General features: G+C 42.5%; 2 protein-coding genes across 2 annotated transcripts in view; one reads left to right on the top strand and one right to left on the bottom strand.

Annotated features, from left to right (window-relative positions):
* PPP1R13B (protein phosphatase 1 regulatory subunit 13B) overlaps positions 1–11,202 on the top strand; it is a gene marked incomplete at its 5' end in the record, with an annotated part of 57,367 nt that extends 46,165 nt beyond the window's left edge. Inside the window, 8 exons of the mRNA XM_084270753.1 lie at positions 2,223–2,392; positions 3,123–3,624; positions 4,151–4,917; positions 6,482–6,619; positions 6,699–6,832; positions 7,557–7,723; positions 8,592–8,791; positions 9,705–11,202. Coding sequence (XP_084126879.1) covers positions 2,223–2,392; positions 3,123–3,624; positions 4,151–4,917; positions 6,482–6,619; positions 6,699–6,832; positions 7,557–7,723; positions 8,592–8,791; positions 9,705–9,746 — 2,120 coding nt within the window. The 3' untranslated portion in view covers positions 9,747–11,202. The remainder of the gene's footprint in view (positions 1–2,222; positions 2,393–3,122; positions 3,625–4,150; positions 4,918–6,481; positions 6,620–6,698; positions 6,833–7,556; positions 7,724–8,591; positions 8,792–9,704) is intronic.
* A 693-nt stretch (positions 11,203–11,895) lies between these two features.
* Positions 11,896–26,763, bottom strand: ZFYVE21 (zinc finger FYVE-type containing 21). The gene is made up of 7 exons (XM_084270622.1): positions 26,605–26,763; positions 20,754–20,804; positions 18,668–18,836; positions 16,926–17,001; positions 16,132–16,223; positions 13,712–13,854; positions 11,896–12,395 (listed from the first exon to the last, which is right to left on the bottom strand). Exons 1-7 carry the CDS (start codon positions 26,734–26,736, stop codon positions 12,360–12,362), a joined length of 699 nt encoding a protein of 232 aa, XP_084126748.1. The 5' UTR covers positions 26,737–26,763; the 3' UTR covers positions 11,896–12,359.
* Between the last annotated feature and the right edge of the window lie 83 nt (positions 26,764–26,846).

Here is a 26,846-nt window from a genome sequence, read left to right on the forward strand (position 1 = left end):
AGTCTGTTACCTCAGAATTTGGGGATGAACATACTAATATTTGGAATTGGAAGGTTTACAAAAAGTTTTTGTGTAACTGATTTTCTAATAGAAGACTGTGGCCTTGTATATGCAGGTAAGATTATTAAATTCTTGGAGATTTTTGCAGTTGTATCTGTAAATGCTTTCTTAATAGCTAAAATTTTGGCCAGAAATGTTTTCATGTTTAGTGTGAATCGGTTATAACCCCTTTTACTGAGCTTAAAAACCAAAGTCTTGCTGATCCATAACCTTACTGGAGCTATGGAAAGTCCTGTGTACTTTGCCCAGTAAATGTTAATTCAGTGCATACTTGGGAAATTTGCCATTATTTAGTCAAAGTGTTTAAACAGTCATCTTTTTTTGTCTTACTCTTGATAACCAGATGTCCCTGCCTGTGGCAGGGGGGTTGGAGCTCTATGATCCTTGGGGTCCCTTCCAACCCAGATCATTCTATGATTCTATTCTATTCTAAAACAAACAAAAAAATCCCATTATGTCCAGTTCTTGGATGTTGCCAGTACTAAAGCTGGGCCTCGTTACTTCACTTCCAGGTAGTTTTGCAGGTGTAAAAAGTGATTTCTGGACTGTATGCTATATATACTGCTACATATATATGATATATAGACTGCTATTCTCAGTATAAAAATAATCAAGTATTAAACCTTATTTAAATGACTAACCACAAAAATACTCTTGCTCCAAAGTAATTGTGTCTCAGAAATCAAGCTTAGTTGATCTGAAAAGTTGATGCAGCGTTGTGTGTGGAACACCAAAGAATGGGCTGCACATGTAGTTTAAAAATAGCTGTTATGTAGCTTAAATGAGGAGATGCAACTTCTTTTCTTTTTTTCACTTAAAAGTGACATAAATACTTTAATGAGCTAATAGTGATTTTACACTCAGATAGTGACAACATTGGGTGGTAATTGTCAAGAAATCTTCAGTTTGTCATTTCTATGGCCAGGGAAGAAAAGGATAAGGCTCATGGATAGACAATAGAGTGATGATGTTAAATTCACTGTAATGAGAATATTCCTATGCATCTTATTCTTAGACTATCCACTATACTAGACAGAGGATGGCAAAAAACAGCCTTGCCAATTCTGTTCTCTAGGGCCTTAAAACTGAAATGAAATGGCAAACTTTGCCATAAAATACCCAATTTCCATTTGATGTTGTCTTACTGTGGGGACCAGAAATCTCAGTAAATCTATATGCACCAACCCCACCTCATTTTAGTTATCTAAGTGCTCCATTAAGATAATTACAGGCAATAGGGAAGGAGAAGTAATCTCTGGTCTCCTCAGAGTAAGAGAAACCTGAAGTTCAATCTTTTAAAGGCAAATCAAAGCCTTAGGATCTAACCAGAGATCTATCTAGTTAGTATAAACCAGATTGAATTATCAGGCTATTTAAACTTCCTTGCTTACTTAGAGAACAGAAGCCAAACAGTCTCATGCAGTTAATGAAGTAACGTATCAGTTTATCTAGGAATTCATTAAGGATTTGTTGCCTCAGTTTATGTGCAGATGTGCATGATGTTTTTGCATATAATGAAGATCAAAGCCCATGACTTATACCTTGACACTGTGAGTTGAAGTTGTCAGCTGACTTTATAATTTTCTTTAAAATTAAACCTCTGGGGCAGTTCTGATGAGATGAGTATGTTGAGGAAAAACAAAAGGTAGGTTCACCACCACTTTCAGCAAAGGGATGTATGCTGCTATTCCACCCCATTGTTGGAAGGAGTTTTTATGTTCTGTTATGAGTGAATTAATCTAGTAATAGTTTAAATTTGGAGTAAGTCCACTCAGAGTTTATGTAGACTTAATGTTTAGCATAATTTGGCAGTGTCTCTGCATAATACCAAAAGAAATACGTTGTTGAAGTATTTCTATAAGGAACTTGTTTGCCTTCTGATAGTAGAACATGCAATGCTCAAACCAAAATTGTAACCACCTTTTTTTCTATAGGAATTTTCAATAAAAATTGAATGTAAAGGGTAACAAACAGCATGTTACATGGAGTGGTTGGGCTTTTGGTGTTGATTTCTGAATCAAACGTTAATAGTGATTTATCTCATTTCTGGAATCAGATTAATCCTGTTGTAATCTAAACTATTCTGTTTCACATGTTGTTTTGCTTGTTCACAACAGTGGTGGAGATTATCTTTAAATATAGTATTTTTGTCTGTTTTCAAGCTAATGATGGAAATTGGCCAATACTTAAACAGAGCTCAACCCCTGTGGTAAAACCCCCTCAGATCTCCAACACAGACTGGAAAGAATCAAGCATGGATACTGCTTTAAAACAAGGAACTATATCCAGCCAGCCTTTGCCAACTTCAGTATTAGGAAGTACTGATAAGCTGGTGGGTTTCATCTGTTATGTATTTGTAGATTTGTTTTGCTGAAACAATGAACCTTTGACTTCAGTAGCTGAACTCACCTCAGTTACCTACGCATTCAGTTTCCTTGCCGATGTTACCTTTGTATTCCTCCCGTTCCTTTCTGTTCTTATCACATCACAGGGGTGTTTTTTTCCAACTTCAATAGTTTGTATTCCTTCCTCTTCCTTTATGTATCTGATCTTCCCTTTTCTCTCCCTTTGCTTCTCCTAATCATCTCCTACATCTTCCTATTTCTCTAATTGAGATCTTCCTTACTACTTCTCTGTGTAGATCGTGCACTGGCTGTGTTTGTCTGCACTGTTGTTCTAGTACTTTATGAATTCTTTAAGACTACATTCTTTAAAGAATAAGGACCTTTTCTTTAAATAGTTTTGGTAAACTCTGTTATAATACTGTTATCAGATACATTCTCAACTAGATATTGAGATCCAGAACCTAGAACAAGCTATGCAAATAGTTTGGATTCATATTAATGTGTTGTAGCTGAAGATGCCTTTAAACAGTGGCCTCTGTCTGACATATGATGATGTCTTATGATAAATCCAGGTAGAATCATATCTAGTGATTAAGGAACACAAGTTGTTTATATTGACTGCTTTTTTTTAGTGTGTTTTGTTGAATGAGGAATATTCTTGCTTACAAGCATTTCATTTCATTACATTTTACATACTTTTTTATTGCTCTTACACAGGGGCTTGACCTGGGGAAGGTTCCTCCAACAATTCCTGGTGTAAGCAAGCAGTTGCCTCAAAACTATGGGACGTATCCAAGTCCAGTTCCCTTAGGAACAGGTTCTACAAATTCTCTAGAAAGAAGGAAGGATGGCTGCCTGCCCAGACCTGGCACGAGTATAACAAATCGGCAAAGACCTGTTCCGCTTCCACCGCCCAGCAACGTGCACCAGCCCAGTTCTTCCCAACAGATTCAGCAGAGAATTTCTGTACCTCCCAGCCCTACGTATCAACCGTCCGGTCCCCCCTTGTTTCCAGGAGGAGATGGCAGGCCAGAGCTCCCTTTGACTGTGGCAATCAGACCTTTTCTAGCTGATAAAGGATCACGGCCTCAGTCTCCCAGGAAAGGGCCACAGACAGTGAACTCCAGTTCCATCTACTCAATGTACCTTCAGCAAGCAACACCACCAAAGAATTACCAACAAGCTGTATACAATACCTTAAATAAGTCAGTAAAAGCAGGTAGAATATATTTTCTTTTATTTTTTCCCTTTGAAGTAGACTGTTAAGATCTGTGTGTTTGCTTTCCATATCAGTTTGAAAAACTCATCTAAATCAGTGAGAAAAGATACTTCTGTGTATGCAGCCTGGCAGAAAAACAATCCCATATATTTTGGGGGTGATGAGTAAGAGTACATTCAATCACCTTTTATTTAAAACAAGATGCAATTAGAACAACACAGTCTGGATGCTCTACTGATACTTTCAGAAATTGAAAAAAGTGTCTAGAGAGGAAAGTTCTTGTCCCTTGACTGTTTCCTTATGAAAGAGGAAAAGCATTCAGGGGGTTGCTTGTAGCTCGTAATTGTAAGAAGCATCACAATCACCAACAGGTCAGTATTTATTTCTGGTTTGATAGGTTCCAGTATTTATTTATTTGTCCTCCTATATTAGTGTCAAACAAGTAGCAACAGAGAAAATTTTGTACAAATTTTATTATGTGATTTGAGAGCAGTTCTTGACTGTTTTCCATCTTTCTCTTCTTCAGTTTATGGCAAACCTGTATTACAATCTGGTTCAACCTCTCCCTCCCCCTTGCCATTCCTCCATGGCTCTTTGCCTGCCCAGCCTTCCTCACAGCCACCATCTCAGCCTCCAACTGAGGTCTCTGAAAAAGATCAAGAGCTGGAAAACGCTCCACCATCCAGTGAAAACAGCAACGTGGAGAACATTCCTCGTCCTCTCAGTCCCACTAAGCTCACACCCATTGTGCATTCCCCCCTACGCTATCAAAGTGATGCTGACCTTGAGGCTCTGAGAAGAAAATTGGCCAATGCCCCTAGGCCGTTAAAGAAGCGTAGTTCCATCACTGAACCAGAAGGCCCAAGTGGGCCAAATATACAAAAATTACTGTATCAGCGCTTCAATACTCTTGCTGGAGGAATAGAAAGTGCTCCTTTTTATCAGCCAAGCAATCCACAGGACTTCATAGGCATCCTAGCAGACGTGGATAATGGAAACACGAGTACCAATGGCAATATAGAAGAACCTATTTCCGTGCAACCTACAGTTCCTGTTCCCGATGAGCCGCCCCCTTCGTCAGATGCCAATGACAATGAGTTACCTTCTCCTGCTACTGAGGAACTGATAAGCACTGAAACAACAAATCAAACATCTGAGACAACCGAAGATAACAACAACAACCCTGCTATAGTTCCCTCTACTGAACAGTCGCGCAGTCCCACACCTGAGGTCAGCTCTCCAGTAGAAGATGAAGCTCCTTTGCCACCTGCTATTCCTCCTCCGCTTCCTCCAGTAAGTAACAAAGCAAAAACAACTTCTGTGAACTGTAGCATTAGATGTGTGTCAAGGCAGAACTGGAAGCTGGTAAGCTTATGTTGAACACTACATTTGCCCTTTGGTTTCATGATACTAAATGAAAACCAGGCAGGCTCAAAGGCAAATTCTGATAGATCCGTTTACTACCGTAGCTGGTTAATAAAGGAAATACATGTCCAGGCAACAGGAGGTTGTATGTGTGCTTTAGGCTGTAGGAGGTTTTTTGGGATGTACTTTTGTAGGACTAATTCCAGGACCTAGGATTCCATTAACGTTTTTCCTTTCCACGGGCCTACAAAGGTAACTCTATGGATGAAACCAAGGCTGAGCTATGGCAGGGGGGAGCTTTTTGCTCTGCAGGCAAGCGGAAACAGCTGCTCTGGGAGAAGTGCACTCCTGTTTCCCTCTCAGCAGAGGGATATGAGACCAGGGCCAACAGCAACACAGCTGACTTGTTCAGCAAAGTTTTTCTAATGGGCTTGTTGCATAATTTGAATTGCTTCCAAAGTCCCTCCTACAGCTGCACCAAGATCTCTTAAATACTTACCATTACTGAAACCTACAGCATTTAGAGTTGAAAGTAGGGAGAAAGACGACTTTTTTTCTTTAGTTATTGGCATGACTCACTTGAACATTGGTCTCAAAGAATATCTCCACCTTTGGATTCACAGAGGAACCTTTGATTCCTCTGATAATTTGACAGCATTGTGCTCAGAGCCTTGTATGCATTTTCCATGAGCACAAGTGGACTAGGATACTTCTGGGAGAATGGAATATGCTAGCAAGAGAGATTACTCATACTGCAAAGAGGTTTATTTTCCAAACTGAAAGAGCCGTACCAAATAGGAGCATAAATGAAAATGGATCTTACAGTGCTAGAGACAAAAAGCACCCTATAAAAGCTGTTAATAATGGACTATTTTTTTTCTGGAAAGTGACAAAGACAGATGTGAATCATTCAGAATATTCTCAAATCACTTTTAAATGTGTTCCAGATCTTGAGGATGCTGGTTCTGGTAACACCAGCTAGAATGTCACAGAAAATAGCTTGGTGGTCTGTACTTTATTTCCCACAGCACAGCTCTTTGGTACTGACCTATAGCAGATAATTTTACTAATTCAGGGCAGATATTCCTCTGAGTAGAGACTGATCCTCAGCCTTCATTTTGTCATGCTTTCTGATCTGAGACAGTGTCTCAGACAATCCAGCAGAAACACATTCAGCTTGTATCAGATAAAATAGTGGCGTTCAAACCTCTTTAAGTACTTTGTTCCTTGTACTCACTGCCTGTAATTAGAAGCTGCTGATTGTATTGGCATGCTTTTTCATTTCATAACTAACTGGATAAACTGCAGTGAGATTTCAAGCCTTTCAGACTGTGTAACAGAAATGTTTGCATAGTTTTAATTACCATCTAAGGAGGATGGGATTCTTCATCTAGTTGAAAAGTAACTGTAATTAACAGTTAGTTAACAATCATTACGTTTATTATACTTACTCAACCCAAAACTTTGCCTTCCAACCTTCATCTCTACTCAGACAAAACGTACCAACTTGAAGAAACCAAACTCAGAAAGAACAGGCCACGGCTTGAGAGTGAAGTTCAACCCACTGGCCCTCCTCCTAGATGCTTCTTTGGAGGGAGAATTTGATCTTGTACAGCGAATCATATATGAGGTGAGTTTCTAAACAAGGGCAACCTCTTGAAATATTGAGGGGAGGGGAAAAAGTGCTGAACTATTTTTATTTTCAATAGGTTGATGATCCCAGTAAGCCAAATGATGAAGGAATTACACCTTTGCATAATGCAGTGTGTGCTGGTCATCACCACATTGTGAAGTTCCTGCTTGATTTTGGTGTAAATGTAAATGCAGCAGATAGTGATGGGTGGTAAGTGTCAAGTTTTTTAACTTCCAGGATAAATAACATTTTGACGCATAATTAAAGTTATTCAAGATCTGTTTGGGGAACGATTTCCTCACCCCCAGCAGATGAATGCTTTGGAATCTCTAGGTGGTGACAAACACAAAAGCAAGGTTATATTGTGCAAGCACAATTCATTCATAAAGTACATTTTGGTTTTACTTAGTACTACAGTTGCACTTCTTGTTCAGATGCTTAGATAATTAAACTGTAAATAAGAAATCACAGAAGTTACTTTAAGTTTAATTTTCACATAATCCACCACAAATTCTGGTGTTCTTAAAGAATCTGGTCATACAGATAGATGTAGGACTTCAGAAGTTGGGAGGGGATGTGAAACCTTGCCATGCTGATCTGTTTTGCCTTCACCTTATTTAACCTTTCAAACTTCCTCAGACTGGAAAATACCCTTTATACCCAGCAGCTTTGTAAGCTACAAAAATCAGTTATTTGTTCTAAAATCTATTGTATTGTGTTTGGCTTTACTGGAGTCATGTGAATCTTGGAATCCACTCCAGTTGTTCGACAGGTTTTGGATAATGCGCATATATATATGCATTATAAATTCATAATTATATATTCATAAAGAAGAATTACCTTTAAAATTAGGCTAAATTCTATATTGCAAGACAAAATAGGTGGGATTCAGGGAAGTTTCTTTCCTCATGCTTTGGTTTCTGCTTTATTTCAGGACACCCTTGCATTGTGCTGCTTCTTGCAATAGTGTTCATCTCTGTAAACTCCTGGTTGAATCTGGGGCAGCTATTTTTGCTTCAACTATAAGTGATATAGAAACTGCTGCAGACAAGTGCGAGGAGATGGAAGAGGGTTATATTCAGTGTTCCCAGTTCTTGTATGGTAAGCTGTGACACTGCTGCACAAACAGAATCTGGCTTTTCTGAAATTCATCCTTTTGTCCCTCACCTGCAGGAAACATTGCTTAGGCCCCAGGCATGACAACACTGTACATCACCTGTTCTTTCAAAATGCTGAAACCAGAATGCTCTTTTCATGATTACATCCCTCTTAGTCCTTCTGTTCTATGAGTTACTTCACAGGCTCCTTCTACTGCTACAGATTTTTAAAGTTTAATTTGGTTTATTTTGAAGAAAATGCTTCCACAGGTAATTCTGACAGTAACAATGAGCTGTCAGGTATTTTGACAGAGATACAATCCATCTTCCAGATGCACAGATTTCTAGCAGATCACACAAAGAAACACATATACTTTATGAATCATTAAATTACAGAATGTGTTTAGTCACTAAGCTGTATTTGCACAAAAAGTACCGTGATGGTGAAGACAAGAGGATATATAAGCTTCACTAAGGTTCTGCATCTGACTCTGCAGATTCTGAGGTTTCAAGCATTACTGAGTAAGGCCTCCTGTAGAAACCAGCCTGTGTGACATACACAGCAGCTCTGTAAAGCTGCTCAGCTCAAGCATTTGTAAAACAATTTCTGTCCTTGTTTGAATAAAAGGTTGTAGTTTCTTTTGCATATATAATTTTAAAAAAATCTCAATTGGTTAAAAATACTGTGCATAATTTGGTTTTACCCTGCAGTTACATTTCTGAAAGGATTTTGTCATGGAAGTGCTGAAAATCGCTCATGAAATGTTATTAATAAGAAACTAATGTTTGGGCCACAGTGTCCACACTCAGACCCTGAGGGAAAGCCGGGCTATTTGACCCATCTCACGTGTTCTCTGGTGTGTTGTTACCAGGAGTGCAGGAGAAGTTGGGAGTGATGAATAAAGGAGTGGTGTACGCGCTCTGGGATTACGAAGCCCAGAATAACGATGAGCTGTCGTTCCACGAGGGTGATGCCATCACTATTCTAAGGCGCAAAGACGACAATGAAACGGAGTGGTGGTGGGCCCGCCTCAATGATAAGGAAGGCTATGTGCCTAAAAATCTCCTTGGGGTAAGTTCTTTCCAAGTTACCTTCTCCTTTCCTTTTTTGGTGGGGTTTTTGTTTCTTCCTGAAGTGGGAAAGCAAGATGGATCTTAGGTCAGAATGCCCAGAATCGCTCTGTGCATCATCAGGGCACGCTGCTGTGAAGTGCTGCAGTCAGACTGTCATTATTCGCTCTGGCCTCTATGTCATTGTAAACAAAAAGGTTACACTTAGGAGATTAGTGCTGGGTTTTGTTTGACAAGTCAGAGTGTTTAATACAGTTTATGCTTCAAAGACTTTTTTTTTCCCCTTGCCTGAAGTATAGGGCTACTCTGTAAAGTGTAGTGGTGCCATTAGCTCGGAGCTCTGGCCCAGGACGTTCCTCAGGAGGGTGTTTAATCCCCAGTACAGGATAAGCAATAGATAGATACGTACAAATTTCAATCAGAAGAGCCTTGAACATGACTTCTGTAGGCAAGACGTTCAGGCTGCTCTTGGTCAAACGGAACACTGCTATCATGAGAGACCAGGAATGGCAGGCTACTGAGTAGAGATATACAGAGGATAAAATGCGTAAGAAAATGTTATAGAGCAGGAAATAAGCTCTCTCTAGGGCTTGACAGGGGCTCTGCACTTGGATAAAAGCATCCTTTGGTGCAGTCTGGCATCTTGAGCTAAATGAACCGAGTCATTTGCAGAGCAGCAGTTTTGCTCCTGTTGGCAGGAATAAGTCAGCCCTTTGTCTCCTGCTGTTTCTAGTTTCATCTTTCAGACGTTACTGAAGAACATGCTGTGACTCACAAAAGCTTCACTCCCCCAAAAATGCACTTTGCATCACCCAGCTCTTATTAGTAAGGACCCCCTGGTTACAGTTAAATTGATTTGTATTTAATGTGGTGTCACCTGCACACAGGCTAACATTTTTATTCTGTTTTTACAGTTATATCCACGAATAAAACCCAGACAGCGAACCCTGGCTTGAATTCAGTTGTACAACAGTGCAATACCACGCTGGTAACTGGAAACTTAAAACATACACTGGAGCCATCATTTCTGATTATTCCACACAGAGAAATAAAACTATGAAATTTAGTTTTAATGGTGCTTTCTCTTGTTAAATGGACAGCATCTGAGATGTTCAAGATCTGCAGTTTGTAAATGAGGATTGTTTCTATGTGACCCGCCACTGATGAGGAGAGCGATACCTCCACTACCTACAGTGTTGCGCCAGCTGTCGTCTGAAGCAGTGTTTTAAGTTCCGTGGTAGGAGCTTTCTTGTGTTAGATGTTCAGAGGTGTCATTTGCGGAGTGCAGATACGCTGTCCAGTTTGCTCCAACCCCACAGTGACTGTCCCACATCAGGATTTTGGGTATTTTGTTCGATACCAGTGAATGTTGAGTTCTCATTACTGATCAGCTCTTTGGGTTCTAGGACACAAGGTCTTCACCTGTTACATGCATAATTAAGTAGTCACCAAAGCTTTATGAAGGCTAGGATTTTAAGTGGCAACGTGCTATACACTTAAATCCTAGTCTGGACAACCCCAACAAAAGCTTTACTTAGTCTAGCATCTAGTATTATTTGCGTTTAGAACCAAGCTAGAGGTCTAACAGAACGACAGTATTTGTACACTTTTCCAACCCCTACGCACTATTTCACTCGGTGTTTTGTTTTCTTATTACTCAGCCTACAGCACCAGTGTTACCTCTACTCCTGTAAAGGTTCCCCTACTAACCGCCTGAGCTTGTCCAGCCTGGACACAACCGTTAGTACCGAACTTGCAGCAGCTTAAGGGATTTGTACGTCTGCGTGGATGGAAGTGCAATAGTTGAAAAGGGTGAGAGTCCGGTGAGGGTTACACTGTGTCATTTGAGGTCTGCCTGAGTCAGTCCAGAAGAAACTATGAAGGACTGGGTAGAAGTAGGAAGAGGGATCTGTAGATGCTAAGTCAAGGAGAAGAAAGAAACAAGGCTTAGAGAAGGATTAAGAAAGGCAATAGCTTATTTGAGGACAGATTCTGTGGTTCTTGGCAGCCCACATCTGGTGCCAAGGCAAGTTATGCAATAACCTATTCCACTACGTTGTAGTTTCAAGCAAAAAAAGAAAAAAAAAGAAAAAAAAAGCACTTCACTGGAATTTTAATTGTACATGATTTTATATACCAAAAGTATATTTTGAATTTCCCATTATAAGTTTTAGCTGTATTTCTTGTAATTTTCTCCCATTTAACAGTATGCAATTTGATTAATTCTTCATGTACAAGTTCTGTGTATAATTTATATATCCATTTCTGCAGTGCTGTAACTTGCTTTTACCACAGGTTAGCATTAACTGTATATATTGTGGTGAAAAGTGAAAGGGTATTATTGTTGAAGACTTTGCTACATGAATGTGATGACTTCAAGAGGATACGCTAATTTGGAGAAATGTACATGTGCCCAATAAAGTCCTGCTGAGGCATGGCCGTGTCTCCTGTGCTTTTACCCCGGTACCCCAGGAGCTGTGCCCTGGTGACAGTCAGCACAAATCACTGCTAGCTCACTGTGTTCTACCTGTTAACTCACGCTGCCAGCTGCACACAAAACAACTTGCTAAACACTTCTGGAGCCTCCTTAGACCAGCACTCCAGCTGTGACTAATACATACTTGTCTAGAAAAGCTCTCCAGGGTCCTTTACACACAGGTTGACAACTTGAGCCTTGTGTGCTTGTTTACTCACGTTTTACCGACGTAGGAAGACAGAGGGCAGAAAGGTGCTGGCTGGGGGATTCATCCCAATACTTGAACCAATTATAGACACACAGGACAAAAGTTTCAGAGGAGAGGTCACACTGTCCATCATTAGCCAAGTTAACATACTGCAAAATGAATTATCACCTCCTTTTTTAAATAAGTGAATTAATTTATTCGTATTTGTACATTAAATTGTATACAATTTCAGATAGCATTACAGTTAGATTAACAAAAGCTAGTTACCAAAAAGAAAATACAAAACTAAAAATTATTCTGGAAGCTTATTTATTACAGAAGAAAAGTTTCAAGATCCTGTTCATGTAAGTCCAATTTGGTGGTACGTGGTGAAAGAGATGGCTAACATGAAATGTTTAAAAAAAACTTCTATAAAATCATATCTAAGGCAGATTTTATTGTACATTGATTTTAAACATTTGGATAGAGGGAAAAACCTGAGATCTATACCCAAAAGCTATTCTCTGCAGAAGAGACATACACGTTGGTTTGCTTTGTGCAGCAAACAGTATATATAATTGTTACTATAAAAGTTGTGCTGTACAGAAGCTGTAGTGCAGGTCACTTTCATATTAAGTGCCAATAAAGGCTTAACAAAATATACAAAGTCTTAAAAGGTGAGGCTGTTTAAAGCATTAATTGTATACATATTGCACACTAGAGTGAATACTCATGGTTCAAAAAAAAAATACTCACATTATACTTGCCAGTTCTGACATAATGAACCACACTGGAATGAGAAGGGGTCAAGAGTAGCAAGTGTTACCAGCTGTCAAATTAGCCAAGAGGGAGAGGTGGGTCCGTGGAGGCTGGTGTCTTCCTTCAAGTGGCCACAGGTCGCTCTTCTCACTGGTCCCGGGACTCATAAAGGAGTTTCGTTGCCTATCAAAGGCAAAACATCACTGTGGTAACTGAAGTTTCACTCGCAGCAACCTCATCTCCTTCCTACCCTTCCAAAAGTGTCCTTTAAGCCCAAAGCTTTAAGTTCTTCCTCTGCTGTTTCCCTTGGCCTGAGGCATTTAATAGCATTCGGGAATGTTTTGAAACAATGTAAGGTTACTTTAAGCCCACTCTGAGGTCACTGAGAATTTTTAGATTGACTTAAATTGGTCAGAAATGACAAGTCCTGATCAAAACTGCCTTGGAAAAAGCTAGCAGCAGTGTTTCTGAGAGGCTGGTAACCTGTCCAAACACCTGTTACTCTGTTCCATATCCTGCCTCCTCCTTGCAGAGCTGTGGTGAGGTGTCCACTTTGCCTCAAACTACAGGATGAACCAACCCCCTGCAATGGGAACAGACACACATTCTCCAGCTTCAAGTGCTTTCAGTGCCGTTACCAAGGGCCTCGATGGCTCACTGCACCCATCAGTCACCCAAAACTCCTGCCAAAGGAGACAAACTGGCCAAAGGGTGTTACACTTAGCCACAAATCACTGGTTCTCACTGTATCTGCAGGAGGTACCTCGCTCACGAAAAGGCAAGGACAGGTATAGAACAGGCACGAGGAAGCGCTGAATTGTCCTGAGGGCAACACAAAGTGCCCTGTGCTGAACACCAGTTAAATGCCAGGGAGCTGAATGACACTGACACGGAAGGAAGCAAACAGCCACACACCGGGGTTTGCAGACAGCTTGCAGATTACAGGTCTAATTAACCATCAGGAAGATGAACAAAGTTCCAGAACCAGTTGGGGTGGGTTTTGTCTCCCATAACTTTGACTTAGGGAACAACACGCTTTGGTTTCCCTAGCCACACAGTGCCTAGCAACTGAAGGTGAGGCACCTTTCCATGGGGGCCTGGCCACCCCTCTGTTCTGTTGTCAGGAATCTACAATCTTCATCAAGTAAGAAAAACAAATGAGCTGAGTTTAGGAGCATTTCATAACCCATATTCTTCAGTGAGTAACAAAGCCCTAAGGAACTTGAACGCCTAAGTCCTACTTCTTTTCCTCTGATGCCACACCTAAGATCTTGGGAAACCCTTTGTAGTGCCTATCTTCATGTACATGTGCACAAAGGTAGTCACGCTCATCAACAGCCCAGCACAGCTCGCGTTTCCTGATGCAACAGGGCTCTAAAAGCCTCAAATAAAAAATCACCCTGAAAAGAAAAGGCAACCCCTAAGGCTGACTGTCTCCTCAGTGCTACCAAGAGCCCCACTTTCTTCAGCTTTCTGTACATTCTGCTTCCTTTGCTCACCTTGTGCATCGCTGCCAGCCAGCTTGCCGACAGCTTCTTGTTACAGCTGAAGTCTTCACCGGCTGTGAATTTCATCTGCGTCAGCTCCTCTGATCCCGGTACCTTATACTGCAGAATCATACCTATGGCACGAGTGTTACCTCCTGGAAAGAGAAATAAAATCTTGAACAGCAACAGGTTTTACCAACTAAGTAACACAACCTCCTCTAGCTGATAACCATGGCTGAAAATAAACCATGTCACTTGTGCCTGCAGGTGCCCTAACAACTGCCAGGGCCCAGGGTGCGAGCACCAGGCACTGGGGTGTGCAGACTCAGTGCTTAATTCTCTCTGGCAGCCCCCAAGGCAGAACAGGTGTAAGCCACACTCCAACCACCCTCCTGGGTTAATATCACTGTGTCTTAAGCAGATACCACAGCTTCTGACAGTAGCTTGTGGTTCGCAAACTGTGGCAGCTTGGAGTGGTACCAGAGAGGGATCCCTGCTCCATCCAGAGTCTGGCACAGCAGTCAAAAGTCCCTCCAAAGCCAGCAAAGGTTGGGTAAGATGCTTACGCAAGATTAGGTAATGACTGGACACGTCAAGTACTTCCTGAAGGAAATCCACTACAAAAGGAAATCCACTACAAAAGACACTGCTCTGAAAACAGGGCCATAGCGAGATGTTTGTATTTCTCTTCCTCTGGCTGCAGAGGTTAAAATGAACCAAACCAAAACACGGAAGTTAAACTCTGTTTAGAACACCACGCTTCACTGGCATCGTTTCCTGATGTATGGGAGTCTGAACTAAGCCCCAGGAACAGCCCCACTGCAAGGCTTTTTAAAAAGAAGCGTCCACAAGAGAGGGCTCCTGCAGGCCACTGCTGCAATATCCAAGCAGCCAAACAAAGACAAGCTCAATCTAAGCAAGCTGATCAAAAGCTGGCAAGCAGTCATTATAGAAGGAGCTTTTTGTTCCTCTTTGAGGATAAGCTGAACTGCAACTTCCTCACTCACTCCCTGGCCAGGCTAGCAAACAGATTAAGGGACAACTTCAAGATAGACCAGTGGGAATCAAACACCTACAGCCTTGACCAGTTTGCTTGGTAATGTCCTGCAATGCCAGACACAAGTCACGCAGGACACACCTTATATAACAAGATCTCACTTCTTTCCAAGATGTGCAGAAGCCAGCTGTTAATTGTCAGTTTGTTCAGTGAAAGCCTTACTGGACAGTACTCAAGAAGCATGTTACTCATCCCTGCTGTACACAGTTCACACCTCTGCTGAAGCAGGTGGAGCATAACACTGTGTGCCACTAAAGATACTACGTCTCATCTTCCCTTCTCTCCCCTAGCACAGACAGTAACACCCCTGGTCTAAAGAAGGCCTTGAATTCACATGGTTTAGTTCTCTTCCAACATGCATACAAAACATTTGCTCTCAGTTTATTAAACAGACAGATGGGAAGGAACAGATACAGGTCAGATCTGAACATAACTTCTCTTAAGTTGAACAGTTACAGGTGGAGCAGAAAACCAGCACTGCAGAGGGAGACAGATGGGAGGGGGGTCATGACAACATGCTTAGGTGAGTCATGCTCAAGGTACTGGTGATACCTTCAGTAATATGCTGGCTCTCCAGAAGGCTGGTGTAAGTGTGAATATCTTTTTCTACCATCATGAATGGAGGCAGGCAGGCAAAAAGATAAAGCAGTCAGAAGAGCAGTGAACAGGGATCTACAGGAGCATTAAGTAACTCAGCAAGTTTACTGAAGTTAAGGTGCTGTACTGACTGAACTGCACGGACAGGCTGTCCCATGAGAAAGCTCCAGCAGTGACAGAAGTGCTGCTAAAGAACAATTATTAAAATTCCTGACCTTGTTTGTTCTCATTTCAGTGAAATCATATTCAAGTTCATCCTGAAACTCTAAAATCTGGTAAGAGATGAGCAGTAAGTAGCTGCCCTCTGATTCAGATATTAACAGCTTCATTGTGACACCCTTTCATTGAATGAAATTAAGAAAGCGTAATCCAATCACCCCCTCAACCCCCCAGTTATCTCACCTCACAATTCTTTGTACTAGCAGAAGAGAAATCCCAGCTGGATTCTGAAATGGAAGCTACCAGGGGCTAACAGTTCCCTCCTCTGAGTTTTTGAATCAAGAGAAAGGATCAGAACAGCTGATAACCCCCTTTACTCGGGTTTACCAAGAAGCTCTCCCAGATTAGAGCTCTCCCAATTCTTAGTTTTCCCCCACATACCAGTACCCACACAGCCAGGGTTCCACACACCATGCTATTCTGCAAGCAGTTGCAACTAACCCAGTTACACCTACGTTGCCAATAACCTGGAGATGCACTGTTGAGCTTGAACAATAATTACAGCTTCAGGTATTTTTTTACTTAATGGTTAATTTGTATTCAGTGAAAAAAATATTACCTCCAGGAGTAAACCCCTCTGTAAGTATCTGAACAGTTGAAATCTGTATAATTTCAATTTCATAGTGGCTGTCTCCATCCAAAACCAGGTATCTACAGAAGAAAAACATTTTTTAGAAAATAACAGAGCTTTTTTCTACAATATCAAATCCAAATTAAAAGAAAAAATAAACACAGTCTCTCAGAGACTGGCTGTTATCTGTTCTTTGAGATGGGGAGGGAGAGAAAAATCAAGCAGGAAAAAATACTTTTCATTGAAGTTCTTCACTTAGAGGGAAAATAACCCAATAAAACCTAGAGTTCTGTTTGCCATGAGCCCCCTTCCAAAGTTCTGGGGGAAGAAGAGAACACTGACTCTAAAGTGTTCCAGCCAAACAAATCATAGGGATGGCCAAAGCTTTGGCTTTAACACTAAACAATATGGTGCAGTGTTAGAATCATTCCAAAACAAGCTTTTTTCAGTGACCTTTTCCTGCCCCCCACATCCCCTTCTTATGATCCTCCCATTAGCTGGCAAAAAACTATCCCAGTGGCACAGAGAGGCATCATCTGTGAGTGGAGCTCCACCATTCCACAGCATTCTGATCCACGCTGCTAGTAAATTCAAACCAACCTACCCCAATAAAGTTGTACCTACCCTTTCAGTCCTATTACTCTCTCCAATATCTTACATTTTACTCTCTCCAATATCTTACATGTTACTCTTACATTTTATTTAGGTTATTAGACAATAATATTGCTGCAAGTGAAACAAAAACCTACTTCACAAGTGCAATTTCTGTCAATCTTTCTCACCTCTGGTTGTTGGAAAGTCGACAGACCATAAGCTCAGGTTTATCAGATGTTCCCAGAGTTACAAAGAATGTAGCACCTGGAAAGAAATGTTTTAGTATTCTGATGCAGTGCTTGGGAAGAAACATTCAAGTATCAAATCCAGTAACTCTTACTTACTGTACGTTCTACACTGAATTGGGTGGATTAAGAGACTAACTGAAGCATTAAAGTGATCAACATCAGCAGAACACTCAAGTATGAAAAGCTGATCTTTAATTGCCATGTTCTGAATCACAGGACCTTTCACAATTGCTATGGAATTTCTCCCACATGCTGTAGAAATACAGATGATACCCAAGATGAATCTTTTAAAAACAAGAGCAGATTTGGAGATGGCAAAAATAGGCAATCAAAGACCCTATCTTGTCACTATGGCACGCACTATTGTTTCAGTGTTCAAATAAAATCTTTCAGAAGAATCTAGTAGCAGGATGTGACCCTCAGCTCTGTGCTTAATAAACAGTAAAGACATCTCTCTCTCATTACTGAAGGCTGGCTCAGTTGTACTTTGAGGTCAATGAACTTCAGCTTTATGCTTTGTTTCTTCCTGCTCAAAACAACTCCTTTGACATCAGGGAAGTCATCTTAACTACACTAGTGAAGTGATTCATCATTCAAAATAAAGCAGGCTACACGCCTAACCGCTTTATTTCCTCCATGCCTCACGCCCCCTGTATTACCTAATCCCAACACCGCTGGTCTGGGACATGGAAAAACAACACACAGCCCAGCCAAACAGTCTGTAATCCACCTCCATAATCTGAGCCAGGCAGCCTCGGGCAGCTCCACCTCACTCCCCAGGTCACTATCCCACCCAGCCTCACTGACCCTCAGCACAGGCAGCAAAACTGCAAAGGGACAACACAATGGCCACCTCTCTGCCTGTGATCTATGGCTCTACAGTACATCAGGAACAGCTTCCAGCTTTAATACAGTATTACAATAAGCCATCTACACCCTGATTTGCAAAGCAGAGTGAAGGATGATCAGTGTGTTACAGGGGTGAGCATACTCCTTCCTGAACCTGGAATCTCCCTCAGAACATTTATGCCAATCAGACGCGTGGCTTAGCTTACCAATTACAGGCACTGGTGTTGTGCTGAGAGCCCATCAAAAGGCATCAAACAATCACAGAATACTTTAAAAAATGAAAAATCAGCTCTCTTAATATTACTGGAACACAAATTACTGTATTGCATGTAGTTTTAATGCTACACAAAAGTGACCACTTGTGATGCTCTGCCATCAGCCATAGCTGTAGGCAACGGACAAGATCAAAGCTCTCAGATGAAGCTTAAAACAAGCACTGTGTCTTGTTAGGAAATATTAAAATATTCTCTATCATTAAGTATTTTTCACCCTTATTTAATGAAACAGGAATATGAATAGAAGATGCATTAAGAAAAACGCCAACTGCACACACATCTGTTCTCAGAGGCATTAAAATTCTGTTGTGCTTAATTAAATCACTCTTTGTAAACACTGACTAAGAAGTGTAAACTTCCCCCTAAACAAACAGGTAACACAGAATTATTAACCAGCAAACAAGCAGCATGACAAGAAAAAAAACTACTTACAGGAGACAAAGCTGCAGGTTGTCTGACAAGGGGCACTGCTCTTCCTGCTTGCCACAACCGTGCAACGCCACATTGGAACAAGTACAAATAGGAGCAAGCCAGCAGAGAGACACATTCAGCCCTTACCATTCATGAGCACTTTGAGCTGCTTGTCATAGAACTCAGCTTCCTTCTGCGAGATGAGGGCACATTCGGCACACTGGCGCACGGGGTCCACAAAGCACATGCGAGGCAGAGGCACTTTTTTACTGCAGCACTTGTCACAGAAGCACTTTCCGCATCTTCGACAGTGATGCTAAGTGTGAGAGAACATCCTGTTTGTGCATTTCCACAGGAAACTGCTAGGGAATAAGTTGATAAGGTTTCTCCAAGAAACAGAATGGTTTCTCAGGTGTGGAACATCCAAGATGAGGGATAGGTAAAGGAAATTTAACTGCTGGAGCAGTAGAAGGAGACATCTAGGACTGAGTATGGTCTGTACTATAAACCTTCGTTGCTACTCTGTAAACCTGATTCTCAAGCAGACCAGACAAGACACTGAAACAGCTTCTCCAGCATCCAGTAAAACCTTTGCTTTACTGTCAATAACAACACAAGAGAAGTGTGGTTTCTAGGTCCCTTCCCACTTCCAAGCAAAGATCTTGGGAAGCTTCAACTGGAGATCTTACTCTCCTCCCTTAAAACTCAAGCCTCGTGTTTTTCCCATGGAAGCTTAAAGCCTCAAGCTATTTCTCTATCTGAAGTATCAGGCAGCATAGGACAAATCCAATGAAGTTGCAAAATCAGAACTAGTATTGCAATGTGTACCACAGCTACTGAGTCTGCAACAAGTGGCCTGTGCTCCAAATCACTACTGGGGTGTGACGGTCCCAGCAGGCCTGCCTGCTGCCAGTTCTCCTGTCAGAGCAAGTACTCCTAGGCAAGCAGGAACCCATCTGTGCCTCAAAGCAAGTTTTATACAGTTTGATACCAGGAATTGATACGCTGCAGTTTTGGTCAGTGTTAGGCTTTCCTTCCAAATGTCATGCAAAATTCTCTGGAGTACCTATTGCCCAAGGCCACCTCCATTTACTTCCCAAAGCTAACACAAGCCAAACGCAGCAGCCTGATGAATTCGAGCTTCCCGATCAAACTGCTCTGACCAGCCAACAGCCACGCTCTGAACCCACCCAGCTGAAGGGTAAAGCAAGGACAGGAGAAACTACAGGACTTCAGAGCACCAGAATCACTAACTGACATCCTAGTGCTCTTCAGGTCTCCTGAAAACATACACCTATGGTATAATATGTTAGTTACCATGTCTGGTTTGCAATTTCTCCTTCCTCTCCCCCCAAATAATGGATCAGAAAACACTATGTCACTCCACTGCAAGTCACGCTTTCCCATCTCTCTTCACTCTCACAAGCACGAGCTGAGAGAGTGCCAGTGTAGTTCTACAGGGGAGTAACATTCCCTGCTAAAAATCACTCAGCCTTTTTTTGGGGAGGCTGATTTCCTTCTCCACACAAAACCCCAGCATCAGCAGGGTGTTTTCCCACAGTACCACTCTGCACACCAGCATGCATTTCAGAGCGATCTGCTCACTTTTACGTAACAAGCATGATTTAATGCTAGTGCTTTCTCATCATACAGAGAGCCTACTTATGGCTCTCAGCAATCAAGGTAGCTTATACTTTCTACTTTCATCAGAAATCCCCTTTTCAAACCCAAGATAAATCCTGTTTTACTGCTAGAACAGAAGGAGAATCTGAGTTTTGGCTTTCTGAATTTTAATAATAAGGTCCCTTAACGTAAGATTATAATTCATTGCTCCTGAAAACATTTTCCCTTACATTTCCACAACTAATTTGACCTCCTAAAACACAACTGAATTAGTTGATTCGGTTTCTATGTCAGTACTGATGCCAGCAGCCCACTCCAGCATGAATTCCTCTAACTCCTCCTTTGAATGTCAAACCCTGCGAGTACCCCATGGTTTGGAAAACCCTTAACTGTGTATTATTATATGTTGAGCAACACAAAGAATTTCAAAGAAACACCTAAAACAAAAAGGACCTCTACTGGGAAAAGGCAGAACAGAAAGAAAAACTACTTTAAGTTACATCAGACTTTGCACGCTACTCTACTGAAATCTTCTACACTGTAATATGGAGTTCTGTTGATTTACTCTTTTGCAACAGTTAATGCTTCACACGTCACTGATTTCTCTTACCTTTCTGGTTATGAAGTCAAACTTCGTATCGCACTGCATACATCTTGGGCACTGGAAAACAGTACAAATTAAAACTAAACTACAAGATTTCTAAAGTTCCAATAGTATTACTGCATACAAAGACCAAGCTTTACATTATGCCTTTAAAAGAAAGGCTTCCAATGAATTTCTACCCTCTGTCTTTTCACTGTGGATGGGTTTCGTTTATTCTAACATGGATGTAGCAAGACAACGTTATCCCCATTTCTAAGACAAAAAGGTTGCCAAGCTCATTCACCCTAAGGAACACTGCATCTTGCCAGCAATCAAAACTACATTTCAGAACAACTTATCATGCTTAATTACATTTGGCTGTCCAGACAGTCACACATTCCAGAGTCAACTGGTTTTATATAAGTTCTCATCCTCGCTGGATTATGCTCTGGTGCTCTGCTGACTCTCTAAAACATTGTTTACGTATTTTAATACTCTCAATACTTGCACATTTTTGAAACACCCTAAGAGATAGTTGGTTTTCTTCCAAGCCGCTAAGACTTAGTTTTTATTCCAGCTACAATATATCACTTCCTGAAATGCCTCTTTCCTAAACAAGCTTACGCCCACACTCCTCCCAAAACAAAAGCCAGGAAAAAAATTGAAGAAGTTTCTCTCACAACTGAGTAGAATAAAAGGGGAATTTCAGATTTTAAGAGTTTAGATTTAAGGTTTTCCAGAGCGAGGAGTGATTTTTACAACTAATTTTTTAAAATAAAACTTAACATATTTTTATGCACCAAAAGTACTCTCCAAAGCAATTTTTGTTAGAATTATTTGCAAATAATAGCATAAAAGTACACCTGACATATCAATCAGGAGAACACAGATAGATCCTTTAGTAAGTTTTCTAACTCTAGGAGCCTAAACTCTTCAAAGAAGACCACCTCAGCCTACAGCACTCCATCATCTTAAAGACCACCAAAGCAGAGCAGGTGCTACTTGCTGAGCCCACAGTAGCCACTGGTGGCCTTTACTGAACACTCTTCCGTACTTAACCCTTTGTTTTCTATAAATTCCTTCAGGTTACATTGGATGTTGTCATTTTTCTGGGACTTCTGTTTCATCAGATACCCAAGCACTGTCACCAGTCCAGTAAAGACAGCAAAGAAAACATGACAGCAGCTGAACTAAAAATTATCTAGAAACTGTTCTCTTTCTTTGGAAGTATAAGGTTGTTAACAACATCTAAACATAAGGTTAACAAAGGAGAGGAACTGCACTTACTGTAATAGAACACAGACAGCTCACTCCAGTATTTGCTACAGAAAAACTGTTTCTGAATTCCCCCCAAAAGAGAACTAGAAGTGCTCCTGTAGTGTTTCAGCACCCAACCACCCCTTTTCACAGCAGCTGTACAAAAGCTTATTCTAACCTTCACTGCTGAGTAACTTTTAGCAACTTTGGCGCTCCCCAGATTTCATCTCTGTTCCAAGCAGCACCCTACAGCTAGTATTGCACTTTGCTTTACGCTGATGGCGATTTAGTGGTTTAATTTTTGACATGTGTAGCTTAAGAGCGTGTCTGGGAGCTGGACCTGGCAAGACTTTTGGTATACTACAGATTTACCAGGAGTCTAACTCTTTTTTTTTTTTTTTTTTTAAATAAAACAAAAGCCCAAGCCACAAGCTTGGTGGGGAAAAAAGCTCCTCTAAATACCATCCTAAATAGGCTTCAAAAGCAATGTTATGCTGAACATACAAATTGCTTTTCAGGAAAGAACAGAGTTATCCATTCTCTTCTATCCATACAAACTCTATAGAACCCTATTGCTGAATTCCAAACCTGTCATGGTAGCACTCCCTGATACATGGAGCATTCATAAACAAACCACAATTCAAATGCCACATGGTGGTAGGCATGGCAAAAATGGGATTTTCCTACAAAAATCGCAGTCCTAACGCGAGCAGGCTCGATACACTGCTCCTTCAAGTTAATTCGGCTCTAGGTTACCACAATCAAGTGAACCCACTTCCATCATGCCTGCTTCCCAGACAGAGAAGAAGTTATCACTATGGAAAAACACCTCAAAAGGTGAATCCTTCCTGTTCATCCATATGCTGACATAGAGAGAACACGACTACTGAATTAAGCTTTGTAGATTTAAGGGGCTTTTATCACATTTACAGAGCAGAAAGCACAATGTCTGAGTTACACAGGCTTTTTAAACTACTGCAAATCTGAGTTTTTTGGAAAGTAGAAATAAAAAGGTAGGAAATTGGGGGTTGGAACTCAAAGGGATCTTAGAAGTTCCTTCCAACCCAAAGCATTCTATGATTCTATGAAATATGAAATTGAAATGCATATCACTAGTATCCATAGAATTCGTTATCCATAGAGTCAACATGCCACTAATACCAGATCACTTCACATGGCAAGAGGAAAAGGGAAGAACACCCAGCAGTTGCTGGATCTTGTTACTAATTTAGGAATACCACGGGCTAGCTCATTACAAGCCGGGCGGAACTTCTCCTGCATTTGCTGAAGTGTGATAACGAATTTCCCCAGCACTTGGATCCAGCCAGAGGATGCTGTAGATAGACTGGAAGCTACAGTTTCACTTCACAGGCTTTATCTGCATATACAATAACAAAACACTTTGAGAAGTGATGCAAGAAAACACTTAGTTAAGTTTGTTAACACAGTGAACTCTGGCAAATGCCAAAGTTCACAAGCTCATCAAAGCACACCTCATGCCCTGCCTGCCTGAAACAGCTGATGCCAGAGCAGAAAACAATGCCAACATAGGGCAGAGAGGGCTTATGATGCTTCCTGATACTGCAACTGCACAGGGCCAATTCATCTCGTGAGCTACACACGTTTGCCACCAGCTTGAGCAGAATTCCATCACCTGACCAGTGCAGACTCAGAGCACCTGAGACAACAAAGGACCCAGCAATGTTCCCTCCCAGGCCAATCCTGGAGTCCTAAGGATCCTGCCACTTGCACCCCCATGCTCCTCACACACATTCGAGCTCTGAGGCACACAGTGTCCCTCAGCCACGTACAGATCTGGTGTGCAGCTGCATGTCATGAGGTTTGGCCATCTCAGCACTGGAGCACACAAATTTCACTCCATTTCTAGTCCAAGATTTCCCCAACAGGACCATTATCAGTTGAGCTCTGCTGGGGATTAACAAAGAAATCCTGGCTTAGACAAGACACATGCAGTGACCAATGCATTAAGCTCAGTCTCAACTTTAATGGTGCTCAGCACAAATACTCATTATTTATAGTATCAATAACAAGGTGAGTAATGTAAGACTAGCAAGGAGGAAGTCTTCTGCAGTCCCGCTTCAGTCTTACACTTCAAAATCCTCAAAATAACTGGTATTTAAAGACTGTATAACCCTGTGACATAAAATTTTAAAATTTAAATCTATTTCAGTGTTACCCAAGTTTCACAAAACTACTTACTGCCATATTTTTAGGTGGTTTTACTTTTAAAAAAGATAAGCCAGCAGACTTCTCCTGCTTAAGAAAAATAAAGCTACTGACTTTGTGAGTGTTACTGGCTGCACAGCAGAAGCCAGCAATATCTGAAAAGCCAGCTTAACACCTATTAAGGCCAGTCTCTTGTGTTGGAGCAAGAACACTTCCCCCTCCCCCACTTACATCTGACATGGTCACAAGAGCAAGCATTCCTGATGAATTCATTAACTAAATAACGCTGTCTCTTTAAATTTCACCTTATTAATAAAAGCATGGGGTTTATAAGCTTCCCTGTATAGCATGTACCTGCCTTACTTAAAGGCAAAGTTTGTAACATATTTGGTAATCATTAACCAAAGGGATGTCAGAACTTCAACACACTAAGAAATTTAATAACTTTACAAAGTTATTACAACTTAACGAATGCATTTTAAATGTTTGCCTATACTACACTTCCTCTCAATAGCAAATATCACTAAGCCTGACACAAAAGCAACATTTAATCAGAAATCAACACCATCAGCCCACTGACAACAGGCTACAGGGTCAAAGTTGAGCAAAGATGGTACTACGTATGACACTGAGTTAGAAGTACCTTCTTTGTTGGTGGTGGGGTTTTTTAATTAAGCTAGTCTGCTCTAATGATGGACTACTGAAAATAAAACTGTATTTCAGCAGATCAGAGAGAAAACTAATCTTGATTTAACTGTTACACAGATTATATCCACTGATGATTATGATGATGTCAGGAACTGGGTTTCTGGGTGTCACAGCACATGCTGCAAGTCACCTACACAGCAAAAGCAGACTCCAGGCAACACAGAGAAACCACTCACCCAGTCACTGCTCAGACTTTGCTACCTGCTCCCTCATAAAAACACACCCCACCTGCAACACCCCCATTGCACCACACCACCTACGGTGCCAGCTGAGCGGGAGCCCAGAGAGCTGAGCACCGATACCTTCAATGACACTCAGCTCTGCACACTGAAAGTTGTGTCTTATTCATACTTCATACACTTCTGATAGCCAGCTGCTACAGATGGCAGGGAAGCTGTTGTTGGGTTTATTCTCCAAGTATGGAAGATAACAACTGGTGACAACGCCCACACAGTATTTTAACAGACCACTTATTTAAGCTGAAAAAGTCACTTTCCCAAAAAGGGTTGTTATTTTGGACAAACCCAGCAACTAGCTAGCCACGTACCTTAAGGTAGCAAAAGACTGCCTCTGTTGCCTGGGCTGCACACTAGCAGAGAGAGCCTTATTACCTTTACACAGAGCTTTCTGCCCCAAGAGTTACCAGGTAGGGGCAAAATTTTCTCTCTCGTTCCTAACCAAGGAGGACATAGTGCTCCCACACTAAACAGACCAACCGTGTCAGTACCTGGCCAAGACTGGCTCTGTCCAGCAACTCCCTGCTTAAATCCATACTGGCCCGTGAACAACAAACCTTCGTTCTGGCCACCTTTAAAAGCCCTGGCATGAATCCACACCGCAGGGCGCCGGCAACAAATAAACAACTGGTGCTAAGCTGTACTAGCACCTAGCTGCAGGAGCTGGGAACTAACTATTCAATTCCACGCCAGACCCGGATCACACAGTTTACTGGAGAAGCATTTAGAGGCAAAGTTGACTGAAAGGCCTGAGCTGCCCGGCAGTCACCCAGCGCCGGCACCACCCGCACAGGGAGCCAGGGGGCTGTTCTAACTGGGCCTCACGGCCTTGACACTCTTCGTATCTTGTTCTTTTAGGCCGCCACGGTGCTCAGCACCCCGAGAGAACGCTTCCCGGAGTGCTAACGCGGCAGCGCTCGCCGCGCTTCCAGCTCATTGAGCTCCTCGCTAATGTAAGCGACGGGCCCGCACGTCCCCGAAGGGCGAGCGCCGGCCCTGCCCTGCCCTGACAGCCCATCGGCACAACCCCGGGGGCTCAGAGCTGAGAACACCGCGACCGGGCGAGCCCGCTCGCCGCCCGGTCAGTGTGCGAGCCCAGCCCGCCTGGCTCGCCTCAGCAGCGGGCCGGCTGGACAGGCGGGCGGGTTCCTCCGGGGCGCCAGTTACCGCTGCCCGCTGCGCCAGCGGACACCCCCGAGCGGCGCCCCGGCAGGCAGCGACGGCGGAGGGAGGAGAGGGAGAGGAGGGGAGGCTCCGGGACACACGGACAGGCAAGAAATGGGAAGAAATACGATCCCAACCCCCGGCCCCGGCCCCTCGGACCGGCGGCGGACGTACGAGGCGTGTCTCTGCCCCTGAGGCGGGCAGGACCCCGCGGGCAGCCGCCCGCCGAGCGCAGCCGCCGGGGCGCGCGAGCGGAGCTGCCCCGGCGCAGGGCAGCCCCCCCCCTCCCCGAGGGGGAAAGGGCGGCGCCCCGCCCCTACCGATACCTCTTTGTCAGGCACCCAGGGCGGCTCGTCCAAGCCGAAGGGGCTGCGGGCAGAGCGGTGCTCGGGCACCATCCGCAGCCCGCTGGGCGACCGCACCAGCTTCTTGGCGTCACGGGCCTCGCAGCCCGACATCTTCCACTTCACACTCCGCCACTCGCCCCCCCCTCCGCCCCTCCCCGAGACTGATAGCGACTCTACCCAATGGCCGCCCAGGCCGCTCGGAATAGGCACAGTGTGGGGCC

The sequence above is a fragment of the Gallinula chloropus genome (genome assembly GCF_964237585.1).
Source record: "Gallinula chloropus genome assembly, chromosome: 14".
NCBI classification, from domain to species: Eukaryota; Metazoa; Chordata; class Aves; order Gruiformes; family Rallidae; genus Gallinula; species Gallinula chloropus.

Bases quoted from the DNA above. Each gene is read 5' to 3' on its own strand.
- ZFYVE21 (XM_084270622.1), bottom strand. From the start codon at position 26,736: ATGTCGGGCTGCGAGGCCCGTGACGCCAAGAAGCTGGTGCGGTCGCCC. The intron at 20,805-26,604 runs GTATCGGTAGGG...ACTGTTTTCCAG, and splicing joins CCTGGGTGCCTGACAAAGAG to TGCCCAAGATGTATGCAGTG. The intron at 13,855-16,131 runs GTAATATTTTTT...TTCTCTTTCCAG, and splicing joins AGAGGGGTTTACTCCTGGAG to GAGGTAACACTCGTGCCATA.